Below are 20,393 nucleotides of genomic sequence, written 5' to 3' on the forward strand. Positions count from 1 at the left end.
CTCCAATTCAACACTGAGCTGCAAGGTAGCCACTGTAATTAGTTGGCATGATGCTAAACACACTTGTTTTCTTCCAAAGCATTCAGTCAACTCATTTTTAACATGAGCAGAATCATTCACCAGTGAAAGGATGGAGTCTCAGAAATATGGGACAGTTACGAATGATCCACCTGAGGTATTTATGGAAAAAAAAATAAAATTCTATTCTGAACACTTCAAAATATGCAGTGGCAATGAAGGGAAAATATTAACTCCCATTTTAAAATAGGAAATTACATATGTTCTGATGAACCTATCAATTAGTTTGAAATAAAAATTAGAATTCTGCATTGCTAAACAGGAAGCTTTTTTTAAAAAGTAGAAGCATATGAATGAAAAAATCAACACATTCTGCCAATGTAAACTGACAATATTTAAAAGTGTTTTCTTTAAAATAAAATGTGAAATTAGCCTGTATTCTGTCATAAGTTGAGTGAAGCTATCTTAATTTAAACCACCAAAATTTATGTTGCCATAAGGACAGACAAGGGAGTTTATGCATGTATTGAAACTTTTAAATTCCAGTGCCACTTACACATATGAAGATATTTATGTAAAATAACAGGCATATAATTATAAAGAGAAACAAGTGACAGCAATAATGCATTAATGGTATTTTTTGTTTTGCTAAAGATGACTAATGAACTGAATTTCTATGGAAATATAGGGTGCCTGACATTCTCATACCTACCCAATGAGTTCATAATGATTACTGCTATTACAATGAATACAAAATTAATGAATAATAAATTAAATCCTTACACTAAATTGATATTAGGAGGCTCTTTAAGTCATTTTTTGTAACAGTCAAGTCACAATCCATAATAACCTTCTAAGAATAACAAGTTATGGATTTAATTACAGATAAAAAGAAATATCTTCTATTAAAATGTGGGAAATTAAGCCTTAAAAAAATTAAAAATAGAGTAGATTTGGAAAGTAGCAAAGAATGTTCATAAACTAAAATAATAATATTAATGATAAAGGAAATTAGAACGTCATGTTTTTACATATAATGTTTTCAAAAGAAATATGCCAGGGTTAGGATAAAAGATGAACTAGCCAAGCATACGTATGAAAATTTGTAAGGGTTTATGACATATAAATTTAAAAGAACTCTCTCATTTCTATATACAAAAATCCTGTCAGAAGAATTTAGCTAACAATCAAAATAAGTGTCATGTCTAAATGTGGTAATCATCACTCAGGATTCATCAGAAATCTAAAACATTGAAGAGAATTTTTGTTCTTATAATCATTCCACAAATCTTCTGGAGAAAAAATAATTGTCACCTCCACAGATATATAGCACTTTGAAAGTTTAAAGACTCTTGGAAATAAAAGATGGAAGATATTTTAAGGGGACACGACCTTCCCCTATGTCCTACCACATTTAGTGTTAGAGGTTCTGTATGACTATATTTCATTAATCTGGACATTTTTCAGAATTAAAAATAATTATTTCACCATAAATCATATAAATACCAGCCTCTTAAAAGTGATTCTGACAAAGTCACTGCAGTAGCTTGGGCTCCATGGGACACTGCTGGAGACCTGTGACTTCCACCTCCCTTGGCACAAGAGCAGAACCCATCTGAACATTTTGGCACATGTTCAAGAACTCTTTAAGATCTGCACAAACAGAAGATGCACTCAAGTGCATTTCAATCAGGTACAACAGTTCCTGAACAGAATGGTGAAGAGTGAAAATTACTCCCATAACTGAAGTTTCAGACGTGAAAAAAAAATTCAAGAAAGAATTGTCAACACAGAGAAGGACAGAGCACATTTAAAATGTGCAAAAAGTGATTTTGCCCTAAAGTTGGTTTCTATATCAATGGCTGTATCTGGTTCCTTTAGCCATGTATCATATCTCCAGCAGTGCTCAGAAGGAAGAGTATGGAAATCAAATACAACTGGTTTCACCTTTTCCAAAAAATGTCTACATTGACTTCTAGGAATTCTCTCTTTAAGGTAATTAAGATGTCAAAAGAATGCAGAGTATCTTTAAATATGAAGGGTATAAATGTGCTATCTAACTTTAGCACGTGTAAGCATCAACAGAGAATCTCTCCCACATGAGGGCCTGGGCAAGGGTAGGGCTTGACCAGCAATAGATTTCATGTTCCAGAAGGGATCTACCCCAAACTCAGCTTTACCTCGTATGATACCCCTATTCATTAAACCAATAACAGTGGCTTAATGAACAAGAGTGACTTGCAAATTTTTATCCAGAACAGGGACTAGCAACATGAAGGATGCTCATCAGTGGCACAAGTGATAACCCAACAGCCGTTACCAGACGCACACTACTAAAAACCACATTGATGCCTATTCCTAAGGGCATCAGAACTTGCACTTGAAGGTATCCATGTGATAGTGAAAACATGCTGTGACTGTTTGCTGTATTACTGACCATTCTGTTGTGATAGCTTCCATTTCTCCTTTTTCTCAGTGAAGAAATCTGAGATGTAAACATATTTTGTAATGAGGATTCTTAGATACTTACTGCCTTCTGTCTAAAGCAAAGACTTATTTAACTGTATGGCAGTATTCCACTAAGTTTGTTTAAAACTCTTAAGGGCAAGTTATAATTCATTTTGGTACATACGCCTCTACACAGAAATATCTGCCAACTGTAGCAGTTATGGTTGTTAGCTGCATAACAGATATCAGTTAATAATGGATATCAGTTTAACAGTTTAACCAAATTAGAGCTCTTAAACTCTCAGATGCTTCTTACCTACATTTCACACAGCAAGACACCAATATGAAGTGGATGCACTTATTCAAACTGGCGAAGAGAAGCAGAAGCAATATGTAGAAAAATATGCAATAACTATCCAAACACAGCCTCATCACCACTTTAATAACCAGAGAAGAGAATCAGCTTCCTTTTCCATACTGTCACTGAGGCAAACATCTAGCCAAACCTGCTTTTCTAGCCTTACCACATCTCCCAGGTTCCAGCTCTTTTTTGTCCCCACTACTGATTTCAGATATTTAGTTATTCTATGAGAGCTATTCTATTTTCCTGCTGCCAGCAGGAAAAAGAGCATTGGATAGAATGAGAGGAAAAGGAATCAGACAAAAAAGCAAAATTGCAGGAGGACTGAAAAAACCATTGCAAAAGTTTGGATCCATCCATGTTTGCATCAGAAAACCTGAGAGGGACATGTGATTCTTCAACATAAAGTTAAAAAGATATTAACTTACGAACAAAAATAGTTATTAACTTATTATACTAAACCTTATAGAAAGCTCAGTATTTAGAGCTGCCAAGTGAAAACAGCTTACTTGCCTAAAATGTCACTTTGAAAACATTAAGTTGAAACATAAAAGGTTGCATACAGGTTCTGTATTAGGTGGATTTCTGAAACACATAAAAAAATAATGTTAAAATACTCTTAATTTAATATAAAATAACTTCATAACCTCTCTGACTTCCCAGTTCTCAAGTGGAAATAATTTCCTGTGAAAATCCATTTTACAGCCAAGGGTAGTAACTAGACCCAGTGTGGTTGATTTTAGCTGCACATTTCCCATTAATGCCAACTTGAGATCTACAGCTATAGTGCTGCACATGGGTGCAGGATATACCCTCTAGTTGTTAAATGAATGAAGAGATTAATACATGGTGATTGCCATGAACAGGAAAAATGCCAAGGGAAAAAATATCAGAAAGAACAATATAATACACAAAATCCATTCAAAGAAGGAATGATGGGGAGGGAAAAATAGGAAGCATTTTCGGCTTTCTTTTCAAAACCTGTTATGTTGTGGGTTTCCTGCAATGATATAACAGTTGAAAAAGGCTTAAACATCTCCTATAAAACCTTAACAATGAAATCCAGAAGAAAAAAAAATAGTCTTTTTCTCAATTAAAGTCTATGTTTCAGATTAACCTGCTGTTATTTACACCTAGATTTTAAGCTTTATCTCTTTTTACTCTGGATTATATGTAAAGACAAAAATTGTCAGAATATTTTCCTCAGTGCTGCAGCCCCATGGCTCTTGACTGGTAACAGTTCAAAGTTTCCATGGCAGAGCTGGTCAAGGTTAAAAACTACTCAGCAAACCACCAGGATGTTTTGATTGCTACCAATGAAGTTCTACTCCAGCTTCAACTGCAACCACTAAAATATTGCAACCTTCTCTCATCAGGTTTAAGTCTAAGATTTGGCCAACAAATCCTTACTTCCATTTCCACAGTACACACCAGTCAGTCCCAAACCATTACTTTTGGATTGTATTACTTTTTGGGTATTTTAGTTCATGAAGCAAAATCAGAGGCAACAAACACTAAATTGTGTGTGAAATCACTGCAGACCTGAGGGGCTGTCTGGAGTTCAGGAGCATAGCTGAACATCTTGAACTCCTCTGAAACCTTCCCTGTTTCTATCTTATATATATATATATAAGATATATATATATATATAAGATATATATATATATACACACACACACACAGAGAGACACTTTCAGTAGCACAAAGAATACCATGATAAGTGAGAACAATAATTTCTAGTTTAGTCTGATAAAGACATGAATATAACATCAGGAAAAGACAATCAACAGCATAAAATAAATGACACATATTATAAAAAGCTTAATTGTTCTCATAATTGTATTAATACAATTATTTGTTTGGGTTTTTTTTCTTTCATATTTTCTCATACCTTGCTTTAGCAGTTTAAAAGCCCTCTCTATTAAACAAATCCACTCACAGAGTAGTGCTGGATGAAGTGAAAATGCCCACAAGAAAAACGGGAATATTTTGCATGCATTGAATTTTTGTATTTGAAATTTCTAGCAATTTTTTTTTATTTCCAGCAACTTTATTAAACTCAATAAGTGCATCCTTTTCTTTTTCCTTTCCCCTTTCTTTCTTTTATTTTTATTAATATTTTTAATGTAAAATAATAGTATTATCATTATTTATTTCTGTGTACATGTATAGCTAAATACACACATGTATAATAAACAATATGGATGTTTATATATAATAGATTTACATATAATGTTATATATATAATACATACTCTGTGCATATATATATAATACCACATATACATATATATGTATAGAAATATACATTTACTCTGTACCACGGATTTCACATATTTCTCCAGTTTTATACTGGATGTTTACTCCTAAGCACCCATTTAGTTAATTTTTGTGAACTCTGATAAATGAACTTACCCTGTACTATTAGTTCACATATGCTCAGTGCAAAACTACAGTGAAAACTGGGTTCCACAACTTCTAATTACAAACATTAGCTACCTAAGACTTCTCCAGCTGAGCAGATTAGCATAGATCTTCTCTGCTGACAGCTTTGACCTTCACTCCAGCAAACACTTGTCAAAATGCCAAAAGTAATTACCTGGCTGTTTAGGAAGGAGTAATGGGGTGTAGCTACCTACCTTTTCTTGTTACTGATCTAAAATGTCTATAAAACTTTGCCAAGAGGCACCCTCTGGATTTTGGCATATACATTTTTTTCCCATCTGTCTTTTTTTTTTCTTTTTTTTTTTTTTTCAACATATCATCAAATATTTGCTATATGATCTCCTGCCAGCCAATCCCATCACAATTCTGGGGGGCAGTCTAAATAACCCACTAGATGGATCTTTCAACCAAAACCATTTTATGACTGCTGTCATCCTGATTTTGTTTCACTGATGCAAGCAGGAAAAAATATATTTAAAAACAGCAGAAGCAGCACAGAGACAAAAGGTCGTAATTATCCTATGATGATAGTACTGTCTATCCTCTGAATAATCTTATACAGTGCAGCTTTTTTTTTTTTTTATAAAAAGTCTTTTACTGTTCATATTTCAGATTTACAATTAAGGAAACTGAGCTGCAGAGAATTTACAGGTATTACTTGAAAAATCTGTGGCTGAATCTAAATCTAAATCTAGAATCTAAGTCTAGAGATGTCTTCTGACTTCAGCCAACATAAATTCATACAATTTCTCTTAATCTGGAAGGTTCAAATTTATGGAAAGTATCTTTTAAACATACCAAAGGGATTTAACATTTTCCTGAGGACTAGGTAATTCTAGAAAGATTTAAGTATTTGAACATTATTACAATAATCAATTACCTCTAAATCCTGAAAACAACTTTTCAGACTTTGGAAAGCATCATCCCCAAATAAGAACAAGATCAAATGTGAAAAATTCGACTCAGTCTTATCTTGCATGTCAGAATGAATATGTGAAGCTCAGGAAAGCTCAAAGTGGGGGTAAAACCCCTTTCTTTGGCCATAGATAGTCCAGAAAACAAACAATTCATTCAAATCAAGTCCCTGGCCTTGTAGTCCCAACATTCCCTAATAATTGTGCAAAGAATCAGGCAGGAGCTGCTGCTGGTGAAGGAGCCTTCAGTCCACAGGAGAAAGACTGCTTAAAATGAAGGCAGTGTTAACACACAGGTCTGAGCACTGCTGACAAGTGTGCCCTTGTGAGCACTGCCAGAAAACTTCTCTTCAAAAACTCTCCCAAAGCTCTCAGATAATTCCTAGTCCAACTATCAAGAGCTCATTGCTTTCAGATACATCCCTCCACAAACTATCAGCAGTAGAAGGTCATGCAAGTGCCTATTTTCATGACAGATGATCTGTGAATCCCCTGGACCTTCTAACTAAGCCTTTTTCAGCAGAAACCCCCACCTGCCCCTTCATCCAGGGTCACCTCTTTCCCAAGATGTCAACCCTCTAAATCCTGTTTTACCAGGAGAACAAATTGCTCCCAGGTTCAGGGCAGCTGTCCTTACGCACTGTTACCAAAACACCACATTTCTGGAGAGGGATCTTTCCATGTTATTACTTTTCTCCAGGTAAAAGGGACAACAACCTGATTCTAAGATTAATATATTGAGTTTCTGGTTTTTCTCTTATGCTTTAAATAACAACTATTTTTCATAGACTCCTGAAGTAGCTCTCACTCACAATTTTTATTCTTTGGCTGATATGAAAGCTATCAGCTAAAATCACAAGACTGTTAATCATCCAATTTCATATATTAAAAATAGGATATTTAGTTACATCAGATAAAGTCTATTTTCCTGTTTGTACCAACTGAAATAGAACACTATCTGTTCCACATTATCCCTGTTCCACATGGTGCCTAGCATTTATTTGCATGCACAGTTTAAAATCGTTTGGTTAATCTTGTTGTTCCACATTTTGAGAAGTTATAATCAATCTCTCTAATAGGGGAAAAAAAAAAGGTGCTGTCTGTTCTTTCCAAGGTAAAGAAGGTTACAATGCTATCTAACATAAATCAGACTTTCTTCAATTCCCTTCTTTATGCTTACCTAGAAAGTAACATAATCATCAAAAAGTATTACAAAGCCAAACTATTCTTTATATAAAAGCTGCCTGGTATATACTCACATTACCAGGTTTCTTCTAACAGTCACATTCCTAAAATTTGTTTTAATATGCCTGGGATGTGCTGTAAACAGAGATAGCATCTGAAGTATACTGCACAAAAATGCATAAAACTTTATTAAAGGACTATAACATTTAGAGATGTCTGGAATTGTATTTATTATTGCTGTATATGTCATCTTGCATATGTATTTAAATTTTCCTGGAAAATGTGCTGCTGTTCACAAAAATGTGAAAGAGAAGCAATTTGGCTAAATAATATGGTGAAATACAACATTAAGAAATTGTCTTGGGATTGGGGATTTCTGCTTGCTTTAAGTCAGAAATAAAATTAGTTCTCAAATATTTTAGTGTGGGGACTTTTTGATGCAATATCCACAGTGGGACCCCCAGCACTGCTGCTGTATGAAAAATAAAAGTATTTTGTTTCAGTCACATATTCTCTGTGTCAGGGATTTTAGAGCAGCTATTTGCTGATTTTCACCAACTGAAAACTGTCCAACATATAAATTGTATGGGTCAGTTTCAAATATCTGTGCATGGAAATCTCTAGGAAATATAAATGGAAAAAAACTTTCCACTACCATAGTCAAAAATGTACTGGGAGATTTCTTTGGCTTGAAAAAAAATCACTTTGCACTCCAACTGCAGGGCAGTTTCATCCTGGATTATCAGCTCTGTAGGTGTGAAGAAGTCAGCTGCAGGAATTTGGTTATTTAATAGTATCACACATGGTAATATTTATCAAAATTCAAATTTTTGTATTTTTACTTGATCTTAAACTAATTTTGAATACTTAAAGAGATGTCAGCAAAAAGCAATCAATAAAGGAGACTTATGTAGAAGAAATCAGGATTTGCAGAAATCAGAAGACTTTAAGGGATCGATCAATTAAAAAAACCCATATTTTGGGTTTTTTGAATTGCTCATATAATTTTGAGCAATTACAGGAAGAAGCTATCCAATGTACTAAATTCTACCACCCTGACTTCCACCAATCTCCTCAGATTTACAAGCAGGATCTATGTATAGGAGCTCTATCATCAGCAATGTCTCGGTGATTCTGTGGACAATAGTGATGATTTATCTCTCAAACTTTTAGCCACCTACGATAAATGTCACATCAGATAATTTATCTTTTCTCTTTGAATGTAGAGGCAATCTAGGCAACTATTTTTGAATAAATGCCTAATATTTAGACAGCTGCAACAGATTTAGATCAATGCTACCCTCACTATTAAAATGCATTTAAATACAATACCAGAAGCCTCTTTAAAAAAATCAGCTGAAAAATATTAACCTCTAAACCACAACATAAATTACTTAAATAGAAGACTCATTTTTACCAGTCTCCATAGGCCTGCTTATAGATTTCAGAAAAAAAACACGTAACAGAAATACATGGGTTTCAATCTAAGCTTCCATTCTGCTATTTCCATTGAACTTGTGTTGTTCAGGTATTAATTATTGTATTCCACAATATTCTAAGGTCTATTCTACACCAATGCTGTGTTTCTCCTTATTTCAGTTTAATTGACAAATTTCTATTAATGGGTGTAAATAAGAGGCATGAGAATGAAACAGTATAAACTATCATTGCTTTAAATTAAAGACAATTAACTACATCATGCTAATTAGCTCTTTTTGTTTTACTCCCCAGTTCTACAAAATTATTAAGTAGCTTTACAATTCTCAATAAGCAGCTGGATTTAAGGATTTATGCTGGAATAGATGACATGACTTTACAAGTTGAACAGAAGGAAGTTCTGCAATTTTCTGTTAAAACAGAAAGTGGTTTTAAAGAAAAGAAATATTTGTCTGTAAAATTAGATACTCCACAGTTATTTTTAGAGAGGGATGTATGTTGAAATGAATTCTACCCTTACTAATCACAGCATTGAACACCATAATTAGAAGGAAATCCATGGAGAAGAGTCATAACCAAAGGTACTGGTTATTCTTCAGGACTGAGACACATTTTCTGAATGGTAACACTTCTTTCTCACTTGTTCTATTTTTCAACAGAAGAACAAGGTAGGAAAGAAATGTCATCTTGAAAACTCATTAATCATTGTATCAGACATTTGGTACTGCAGGAGACAGTTCAGTTTCTGAATAATCTTCAAAACCATAATGACATCCTTTATTCAACAATGGACATGTTTGAGAAAAATAATTCAGATGGGTTTGATGGTACAGTAGTGAAAGGAAATCAATCCATTACAGGGGACTCAGGAGCTGAAAAAGGACAATGTGAACTCAAGGTTTGAGAAGAAATCAGGATTTACACCAAAGGACTTAGGAACTTAGGAACAGAAAAATACTTGTCAAGTCTTTACATTTCACATTATAGACCAAAGAATTGTAATCCTACTTAAACCAGGGACATGGCAAGTGAAACTCAGATGAACCTCACAACCTCCTGGCTACGTTGTTCAAAGTTTCTGACACAGAAGCTTTCACTTCTCTTCAAAGATGAACTTCAAATTATTCACAGACACATTCTTTGGTACCGTCTCAGAGAGCAAGATAACTTTGGTCTACAAAAATCTAGATAGAGAGAAGGAATTCAACAGAAAACTTTAAATTTGTTCTGTTTACTTCATCACAGCTGAATTATGATCTGTCAGTGACTGACCGATGAATATTTTCAAAACAACCATCACTGCTCACAGCTGTGGGGTAGAAAAGGGAACCAAGACACTCTGCCAGCATGGACATGTTGGTGCCTGAAGCAAGAGTTCATCTTGCTGAGACTTCTCACAAGACTTGCAAAGCTTATGCCAAGAATCAACAAGAAAACTAAGGCTGGCTATAGTGATTTTGATCTTTCAAATTGAAGTTTCCTCCTTTTGATAACACAGGATTCAAATCTCCTGCACTGACAACCACCATTAAAAACAAGGTGGATGTTATTAGCAAACCAGCACAAAAAAAACCTATCAAATTTCATTATGTCAGCAAGAGAAGCAGTACATTGGAGGCAGAATAAGGCATAAATGCTTTCTTCACCAACTGGATGCAGGCTCACAAGAGCTCGGCCACTTAGTCATCCTAATTAAGAGCAGAACTACGATATCTTGGACCACTCCAAACCAGACACCAGCAGCTGAAAACAATACACAGGGTAAGTTAACACTAAGTGGCTTAAAGTATTCATTTAACTCAAAAGGACAGTTTAATGCTAAAAGCTAAGGATGGTGTTTTGCCTGTTTAGAGCTGCCAACTCCAACAAAAACATTCACACTCAATGTCAAAAATTCTATTGCATATTTTTTGTCATGGATATTTCAGCTGTGCTGAGACATGACCAAAATTTGTAGATGTTAAATCTCAAAATCTGTAAGATTACAGATTTAATAATTTGCAGTCATTTAAAGCTGATGAGAAATTCTATCTGTTTTAAAATCTATTCCAATAACTTTGAGGCAGTGTCTTTATTCAAATTAGCTTGTTATATTGCATAATACAGTAAAATTTGAATAACAATACATTATGTTTTGCATTTTTGTGTTTCAGTAGAATTAATTTTGTGATGTTTTATTTTCAGAATTAAATCATTCACAGAGAAATGATTTTTAGACTAAAAGTTCATATGATTCAACAACCTACTCTCTAAGTCAGGATAATAGTCCCCTTCAGACCACGTGCAGTTTGAAAATGTGAATTTCACCAACAGGGCAACAGAAAGTTTAAAAGAGCCAAAAAAAAAAAAAAAAAGAGAGAGAGAGAAAAGCCAACCACAAAAACCATCCAAAGCAATGGTTTAATTAAAAGTTATGAAAATTTTAAAAAAATTGAAAAGTTTATGTTCCTATATATACATTAAATAAATTGAAATTTTTGACATTCCATACCGGTGTGTATCACAAGGTGTCTTAGACACAATAACCTGCACACAAGACCTGTTAAGTCCCTAATATCTGGTTATGCACAGCCTTTCAATGTGCTGTCTGTCCCCATCACTACCTTGCCCACACTATGCCCACAGCCCTTTGCTTTTCGGTCTGCACCTGAACACCTAAAATGTTGCAATTCAATACAACACAGAAAGAAATGGAAGCATGACTCTAACACTAAAAAAAATTTCAGCAGTGCTGAGCACCCAAAACTCTCCTACATCTCTTTTCTATGTATTCAGAATATATATGCCCATTACAAGCACCTGATGTCAAAATTCTTTCCTTGGAAACTTCAGAAGTTTCCACTTTTCTAATTATCACTGTCCTTGCCTAAATGGTAAGATTCTGGACTACATAGAAAGTAATTTCATTCCTCATTTTTACATCAAATATATTACAATTTTATATAGAGATATCTTACTGATAATTGTTCTCTGCTAGGTTTCGCCTGACCTTTAAACTGAAGAGAAAAAAAATATACATTTGTTTGTCTAAATGATGTCGTGCCAGTTGTAATTACTCCTGGAGCAGGTAACTTATGTTTTGAGCAAGTTTATTTCTTCAAAACATTGAGATTAAATTACATTGAACAACCAAACTTGACTTATTAAACAGAAATAGGCTAGAGGACAGCTCCTTGATGAAAGATGTATTCTATCATTTGAATGTCAAAGTGTGTGAAGCTGGCAAAATGTTGGTTTCCTGCTCTAGAACAAATAAAGGTGTTGTTAATGTGAGAAAGCAAGCTATTCACAATTTTAAATTACTCTGTTGTCAGCTTCCTCATATAATTATATAGCCCTAGAAACTGAAAAAAAAAACCCAACCAAAAGTAATCAAAACATTTACACAGAATTGGAACTGTGAATTACTGGGGAAAAAAGTTTAATCAGCAAGAATGTCTCCAAAGGATTTTAGAGAGCTTATTTTGCCTCAAGACAGGTCATGTGTTTATTCTTCACCAAGAAGAATAAACCTCAAACTCCAAGAGAACAGAGGCAACCATTTTTATTATCATACTTCCATATCTCTTGCTTTTAGTGGATATTTTAAGTCATTCACCTCCCTGCATAGTTGCTAAATAGTCCCATGTCTTCTCTAACCTGCACATTTTTCAAACTCCACAGAGGAAGATGGAAAACTTTAAATATAGTTCCCTATATTTAAAACTTAAATAGTGCAATGAAAATATGAAGTGTATCCATTTTGGTTACAAAAACATATGCTACATTAATAATAAGACCCAACTGCTGCACAGAAACTTGTGGCTATCAGTGAGACTTGCACATACATAACACCTGCACAAATAGATTCCTTTTGCAAATCTGAACAATTTACATTCCTGTACTTTTTATGGCATCTGATTACCTCAATTTCCAAATTCTTTTCATTTCTAAGGATGTGACAGACTGTGAAGTTCTTCTGTCCGTTTGGTCTGTTCATTTATGTAAACAAGATCTGCTTTCCAAGCTCCTGGAGGGATGTCAAGTTACCTAACAGCAGTACAGCATGGAATTATGCATTTGCCTGAGCCTACCTTGGAAATATGCATTGATTTATTCTCCTTTGGCTTCCCTTGGTAAATTAAGTACTTGGAATGCTTTTCTTCAAGATATTGTTGATTTTAAAAATTTATAATTATAACTAGAGCCTGAAAAAACTTCTTATGTAAGTATATATTGCTGTTGATTTTTAAAGATAATTTATTTTTGGCTTAGAGATCTGGAAGTAAGACGTTTGCTTAAAATAAATGAATTGATTAGTGAGTACATTGACAAGCACTGCAACTTCATGAGTTAGAAAGGAAAAATAAGATACTTTTAAATTTTAAAATATTTGAGGGATGAATAGAATTGTGAGCTCTTTTAAATTTTTTTTTATGTAAAGAACAAACACAAGGTTTAGTTATGACAATACTATGACCACACTGAAATACCAAGAGGAGCTTATGTAAAACTCCTACAAATCTCCTTCTGCAGCCATCAAATCCTGAAAGTTTTAATTCACTAAGCAAACAGAAGTAAAAAAGATACTTGGGATATGAATATAATAAAGAGTAGATAAAATTACTGCATAAAATATGAATTTAAATTGGTGAATCTGCAGAAATTCTTAGAAACATAGGACATTATGGTTGGAGAAGACCTCCAAGACCATCAAGTCCAATCTTGACCGAATACCACATGCCCACTGAACCGTATGCCAAAGGGCCACATCTGTTTGGTTTTGAACACTTCCAGGGATGGTGATTCCAGACTGTTCCAGTGCTTAACCACCCTTTCAGTGACATTTTTCCTAATATCCAACCTGAACCTCCTTTGGGACAGCTTGAGGTCACTTCCCCTTGTCCTGATGCTGGCTGCCTGGGAGAAGAGCCTGACCTCCACTTGGCTACAGCCTCTGCTTGGCAGCTGTAGGGAGTGATATGGTCTCCCCTGAGCCTCCTTTTCTCCAGCTCTCTCAGCCATTCCTCACAGGGTTTATGTTCCAGATCCTTCACCACTTTGTTGCCCTTTCTCTGGAGTGGCATTATTTTGTCCCCAGAACCTCCCCAAGAAAAATACTCTTGGTATTTTTCAGCAGCATTTAAGTTAAGGAAGTTGAAAACAACTACTTTGATTCCAGTGGTAAGAAAACCCAGAATGTTCTATCTTGAGTTTTGCTGAAATAAATGAGTCACAGCATTTTTACTTTTCAGAGTAGCTTGTTAAGAACAGGCCAAGGCACATCAGGAACCTCCTGGACTTGACAATGTTTCCATAGCCTTGCTAAATTTCAGTGGATATCAATTCCGTTAATTTCCGTAGGTGTAAACTTTTGAATACCTGTAAGCTTCATTATCCACAACTGGAAAAATTATAAATTGCATTCTGATTTATTTTAAAACTGCCTTCTGCCAGTTTCATCTGTTCTTGAAATTATACATTCACTGTGCAACTCTAGAGCTGACAGACCTTTCTCATAACATTTTTTTTTTTTCCAAAATAAAGTTTCCTTTCTTACTGCACCACTAGTTATATGGAAGATATTCCATACTTACAGTCATGACTTCTGCCTTTCCCTGAATCTTTCCATTTCAACCAGAATTTCAAATCTATCTGAGGTATGAGAAGCAATACTATGTGTGGTATTTAAATACAGGCAAATTACATATTTATGAAAGAACAAATGATATTATTCTGTTTTCTATTCCATTCCAAATAATTCTTAAAAACAATTTTTCTTGTTCAACTGATAATGGAGACTGAACTGTCATTTTCATCAAATTACCTATTACTACACTAAGTAAATTACCACATAGACCTTGTATGCAAAGCTATTTTTTCTCCATATGAAATTTTTTTACAGTAATTTACAATGAAATTCATCTTCCATTTTGAGTCCATTCACTCAGCTTTATACATTTTTGAGACCAACTTTCACCTTTAATACTGTGAATAATTCAGTATTAGCAGGATTTCTCACCATCCTGCTCACTCTCTTTTCTAATTCACTTATAACTTATTCACTTATAACTTGAATGTTACAGTCCAAGCAGAGACCCTTACACCTTTTTTTTAACTATCTTAGCCTTTTAGAAAACTAATACTTTTTTCCTGATCTCAGTTTCTTGCCTCCTAACCAATTAGTGATTCACCATTTTTCTATTCCATATTCCACATTCCACGAAATTATTGTTTTCCTTAAAAACTTCTGGGAAGACCTTGTCAAAAACCTCTGGCAATCCAGGCAGGCTCTACCATTAGCATCATATTTGTTGACCCTTTCAGAGAGATTCAACAAGTTTACAAGACAGGGAAGATTACTGTTATAAAAAAGTCATATTAATTTTTCCCATGGAAAAAATCATATCCATTCATGAGTCACATAATTAAGTGTTTATTGTAAATTTGGAGTTCTGACAGTACACATCTAGGGTTTTTGACCCTTGCTACTCTTTAATCACCAGGTAACAAGACCCTTCTCCATTGCAAAGAGCTTTGCAGAGGAAAGTTCTTGTCTAGGAGCTACCCCAGTTCTTTCTGTAACTAAATTCATCCATGGTGAAGCAAAAGAAGATAATAAACAGTTTATTTACACGAACTTTTCTTGTTTCTGTTTTCAAGCAATATCACAACTCATTTACTTCTGATTTTTAAAGCCTATCAATTGAGTAATTTGGAAACAAATCAGTCATCAATTCAGATACTTTGCAAAAATTGTTTTTGCAGTCAACAACTCCATAATACAGTTCATAGCCAAGCTGAAAAGGAGCCAGTAGGAGTCCTTAGAACAGTGGTACTTACTCAGAAGCATCTTAATTCTAGAAATGCAACCTTTACTTCCAAGATTAACTTGCCACTGAAATAGTTGAAGCAGCACAACAACAAAGGCATATTTCTACCATTTTTTGTTCCAGAAATTAAGGCTAAGGTGTAACAACATTTTTGTTCCCTGAGAAAAAGTATCAGAAAAGTGATCATCTTTTACAAATGACTAATGTGCTTTTATGTTTTTGACAACACTGAGGAGTTTTTCACCACACTGGAACTTGATGACAAGCCTCTATTTCATTTTCTTGACAAACAAAGTAGTCTCAAACAGTTTTAATGGACTCAAAGATGTTAAACTTCAATTTTTCATGTGTCACTCACCTCTCAACTCTCTCCCCCTTTAAATGTCAGTCTTCTGGGAAAACAGGATGTGTCCGTGCTTTTTGCAGTGGTACTGACTGCTAAACAGACACGTGGGTGGTCACAGTTTGGGAAAGGAGGACAAGGACTTACCTGCTTCTTTGGCAACATCTGCAGTTGAAATATTTTGGAGGTTTGAGTGCACTCGGAAGGTCACAGCTGGTCCCAGCACGCTGAAAGAGATTATTAAAAAAATGTAAGATTCATAATCAACAGACATGGTATAATATCCCTTATCAAAATAGGTTTTTAAAGAGAACCTATTAAGACACCATTTAGCCCTCTTCCTTTTGCTTCATTAGCTACATTTGCATACATTTTTATACCTCTTGTGGTTTCCTGTGTGTATTTTGTGCCCATCTGAAAGAATTTCAATGACATTAACTAAACTTCAGAACACTTCTGTAAATACTATTCTTATTATGAAGATGGCAAAATGGAGGCACTGAAATTGTTATTCAGTCAAGTTCAGCATAGATCATCACTGGAATTCAGCATCCAAAGAAGATTACATGTACATTCACATTTTATATTCCCAATATCAACACAACTGCAGTTCCTGTTTTCACAACTGCAAGTCAGAGGGATAATATAAAAACTCAGAATATTTATCATAATCATATTCTGCAAGAATTTGTGTGGAGAAGAGATTCTGGACATATCTGATCCAATAGTTGGTTTTGACCAGAAAAATACCGCAAAGTATTTATCATTTGACAACAGAGGGGACCATAATTTTTGAGAGGAAAGTATGTGAATCTGTGAAGACCTTTCTCTGTGTAGCCTGAAGGTCCTTTATGGCACTAAAATCTACAAGATATTTACAGAGGAAGGTACTGATTAGCCAGATGTAGAATGGCAATGTACTCAGGGTTTCATCAAAAAATATCACTGTTTAATTTTAAGGAAAAATAAATCTGTATTAGTAATGTTGCATTCATTCTCCATCCATCCCAATAAACATCCTACATGTACATCTGGTGAAAGGAAAGAAATTGCAGCTGTGATGTCCTTAAAACTATCCTTAAATACTTATCTACAAAACACATAAGAAAAATACACACAAAAATATAGTGAATATATATTGAAGAAAACTTTCTGGGGAACAAGAGACCATATAAATTATAATGCAAGAATTTACAGAGGAGAAGAGCATAGGGTCTGAAGAAATACAAAAATTGGCAATATTTATAAAAGTTTACTTACATAATATGTATTATGCAAGTTCCTAAGATTTTCTAAACTAATATTATCAGTGAAAAGAATTATATTTATACTATGAGGAGCAACCCTGCTTAGAAGGTGAAGTGCATGGTCTAGAACTGTACATGTAACAGCTTTTGACTTTCTATAGCCATGCCTTAGGAGAGAATGAAATCTGAAAAATTGCGGCATAAAAGAAATAACTTGAAAAATATTTTGTTTCAGGGCTTGAAATTAAGTGTTAAGTTATTCTTTTAGTAACACGTTAATCTCTTACAATCGTAGAATGGACTGCACTTAATGAAGTGTGCTTAATTGCACATATATCCTAGACAGAAATACCTTCAGACTTTTTCCATTTCACACAGAAAAGACCTTTACTTAACTATAAGACTTTGCTTTGAGGTTACAAAGGGAATCTGAGTAAGAATAAGAATAAGAAATATCCTTTCATCTTTTACTAGCAAAGCATGCACTGCACACATTTTATTCTGGAGTTAACAGGGACTGCCATTAATCAATCATTTTTCTTGAAGTACTGTTGGAGGGAGGGGAGAAAAAGAAAACAGATTCTATTATTAAAGGACTCTCTAAAAGCCTGGTCACTAATGGCCAAAAACAACTTCTAATAATGCCAGGCAAGTATAGAACATTTGTCAACATCATATTAATATTATGGATTAAAGTACTCAAAAATTGCAAGTACATTTTTATTTGAGATAACAGCTTTACAAAAGTCCAGATTGTCCTGTCATTAACCCTGAAATAATCAACCATAGAATGCATCTGTTTCGGGATACCAAACACTGGCTCTAACTGATCTTGCACTGTCCTTCTTTCTGTGTTGCCAGCCTAAGAGAAATGCTGATTCCTCTCAGGTGCTCAGATATTTACAGTGCCATTAGCAGTTTGCTTTAAATAAAAGCAGCATCACCCCAGTATGTAACTCTTGCAAGGCCAAGATAGGAGGGAAAGAAAAACCAGTTTCAGATATTCCCCCCAAATCTTCACTGCATTATAGCTGAGAACCTAGAACCAACACAAAATTTCAACCACAATGTAGTTACATTTCAGCTCTATCAGCAAAGATAAAAAGTTTCCTGCCCTCCTTCCCTTACTTGAATGTTTCACTTTTACCTCTAAGCCACTCCCCATCCCCTCCCGCTTTCCTGCCCTGCCCCATTCCTGGCATCACTTAAATCATAGATTAAAATTGGATCATTTCAGTGCCCAGGCAATGAGAGACAGGGATTTCCAAAGAGTGAAGCCTGCCAGCAACCATCCCACTGTTTTCTACTGACTCCACCTGGATAATCCAGGAACATGGGAAGATGTTGCCACAAGTACTGTCATTTCTCCTCATTGCTCAGGGAAAACAAGAACAAAAAACAGGGCAAGGAAAAAAATTCCTAACGCAAGTGGGATGATACTGAGTTAAGACCATCCTTTTGCAGGAAAGAATAAATCTCAAAATCATTTAAAACACCCACTAATATGTTGCTCTGTGAGACATTGTTTTCCTCTACTGTAGCAATTGAATTATTGTATGTTAGAAATCACCTGAGCACCACAGCAGCCTGGCTTCGCTAGGAATATTTGCAAAATATAGAAAACAAAGCAGCTTTTGTTACAACTTCTTGCACATTGGCATTCTGTTTATTTAAAAGCAAACAAAAGACCTTGAGATTACTTGGTCAAAATTGCATTTCTGCTTGATGTTTTGGGAACTGACTGCTTCAGGAGCTCATAAAATGAGATTTTTCTCATGGGGGCTTCTGGCAAAAGCACTCAATAAATAAACATTTCAATAACAAAAGATGCTCTTTAGGGAATTCCTCACTGTTCATTATGTGTTGGATGAGAACATTTAAACAAAACCAGTAATTATTTGACTGCAAAATATTTTTAAAATACTTTTTAACAAGAGGTCAAGCAGCCTGAAAAAGGGTTTCAAGATGCATAAAATCCAACTTTGATAGGAAATTTGTGTTGGCTAGATGACACTGCTTTTCTGTGTCAGACCCTCTGAAATCTGGCTAACATTAATGGCAATTGTCTTCAAATTGTTCTAAATACAGGGGCTCACTGAGATGCACACATTTGTTTTTAAGCTGATGAATTGCAAGCAAACCATTCCCACAGACAAGGGAGGTGCTGGGGGAGCAGAGGCATCACCCCTGCAGTACCTTACCCTAACCAGCACCCACCCAGCTGGGCAGGAGAAACAGTCACATAGAAACCACATGGACCAGGCTGAAACCTCACCCACCTCTGACATCTGCTGCAAGTGAGGTTAAAAATGTTAGGCAGTAGTTTTTGTCTATCCCTGCCCTGAGCTGCATGCTACTACAATTATCCCCAGGTAAATCTGTAGTCATTTTTTTTCTGGCACAAATGAACTTATACTCACTCAAGTAAGTGAAGATTGTGAATTTTAGAAGGCATCTGGACTATACAATGTAATTGCACTTATCACTTTTCCCTTATACTTTCTTAATTTTTTATTTTTTTTTAATAAAGGTAAGCAGTTCTGGCTTCAAGGATAATAAATAGTGACTTTTCACTACACAAAATGTAATGTCTGTTGCAATGACCTGCTAAATTTATTATTTAAACTTTACCAACTAATTACCCTCCCCCGCTGGCTGTCACAACTTTTGCCTTTTTTTTTCACTTACAATAATGTTGCCTTCAGTCATAATAAGGGTTTTTTAACAAAGACATTCTAAGCATATTGCAAATTGTCACCCTTATGTGCTGTTGTCTTTTATTCTGTTTACCAGAGATGAAATAATTACAGTGTTTATACCAAAACGACTTGAAGGTTGATTGCTGATTTAATAATATCCCCTCCCCTTGGGTTTATATTTCCCATCTGAAGGTGGGAGGGTGCACAGCATACACAGAAACAAAGAATATTCTTTGTATAAAATAGAAGTATTTCCTTTTGTTAATTGTTTTACAACAAACAGCATTATATTTTCCACATCAACAAATGAATAATCTGAATAAACAGAGCTGGAGCGTGATCAATATGGCAAGGTCCATATCACTTTCAAGCCGTAGGTTATAATTATATTTATGAATGACAGGATTTAAATCCCCATAAATGATGTAGCAAGCTTTGCACGCCTGCTCCTCTCCCTCGTGTGCGCATCCTTCAGCATTACGGGA

At 34.8% G+C, this 20,393-nt stretch overlaps 1 protein-coding gene across 2 annotated transcripts in view; it reads right to left on the reverse strand.

Moving 5' to 3' along the window:
* The window catches only part of PTPRN2 (protein tyrosine phosphatase receptor type N2), a 667,249-nt gene that overhangs the window by 333,759 nt on the left and 313,097 nt on the right, over positions 1–20,393 (reverse strand). For both annotated transcript variants that reach the window (XM_032747124.3, XM_072925319.1), the window contains one exon: positions 16,110–16,189. In XM_032747124.3, the coding sequence (XP_032603015.3) occupies positions 16,110–16,189 (80 nt within the window). The remainder of the gene's footprint in view (positions 1–16,109; positions 16,190–20,393) is intronic.

The sequence above is a fragment of the Taeniopygia guttata genome, chromosome 2 (assembly GCF_048771995.1).
Source record: "Taeniopygia guttata chromosome 2, bTaeGut7.mat, whole genome shotgun sequence".
Lineage (NCBI taxonomy): Eukaryota > Metazoa > Chordata > Aves > Passeriformes > Estrildidae > Taeniopygia > Taeniopygia guttata.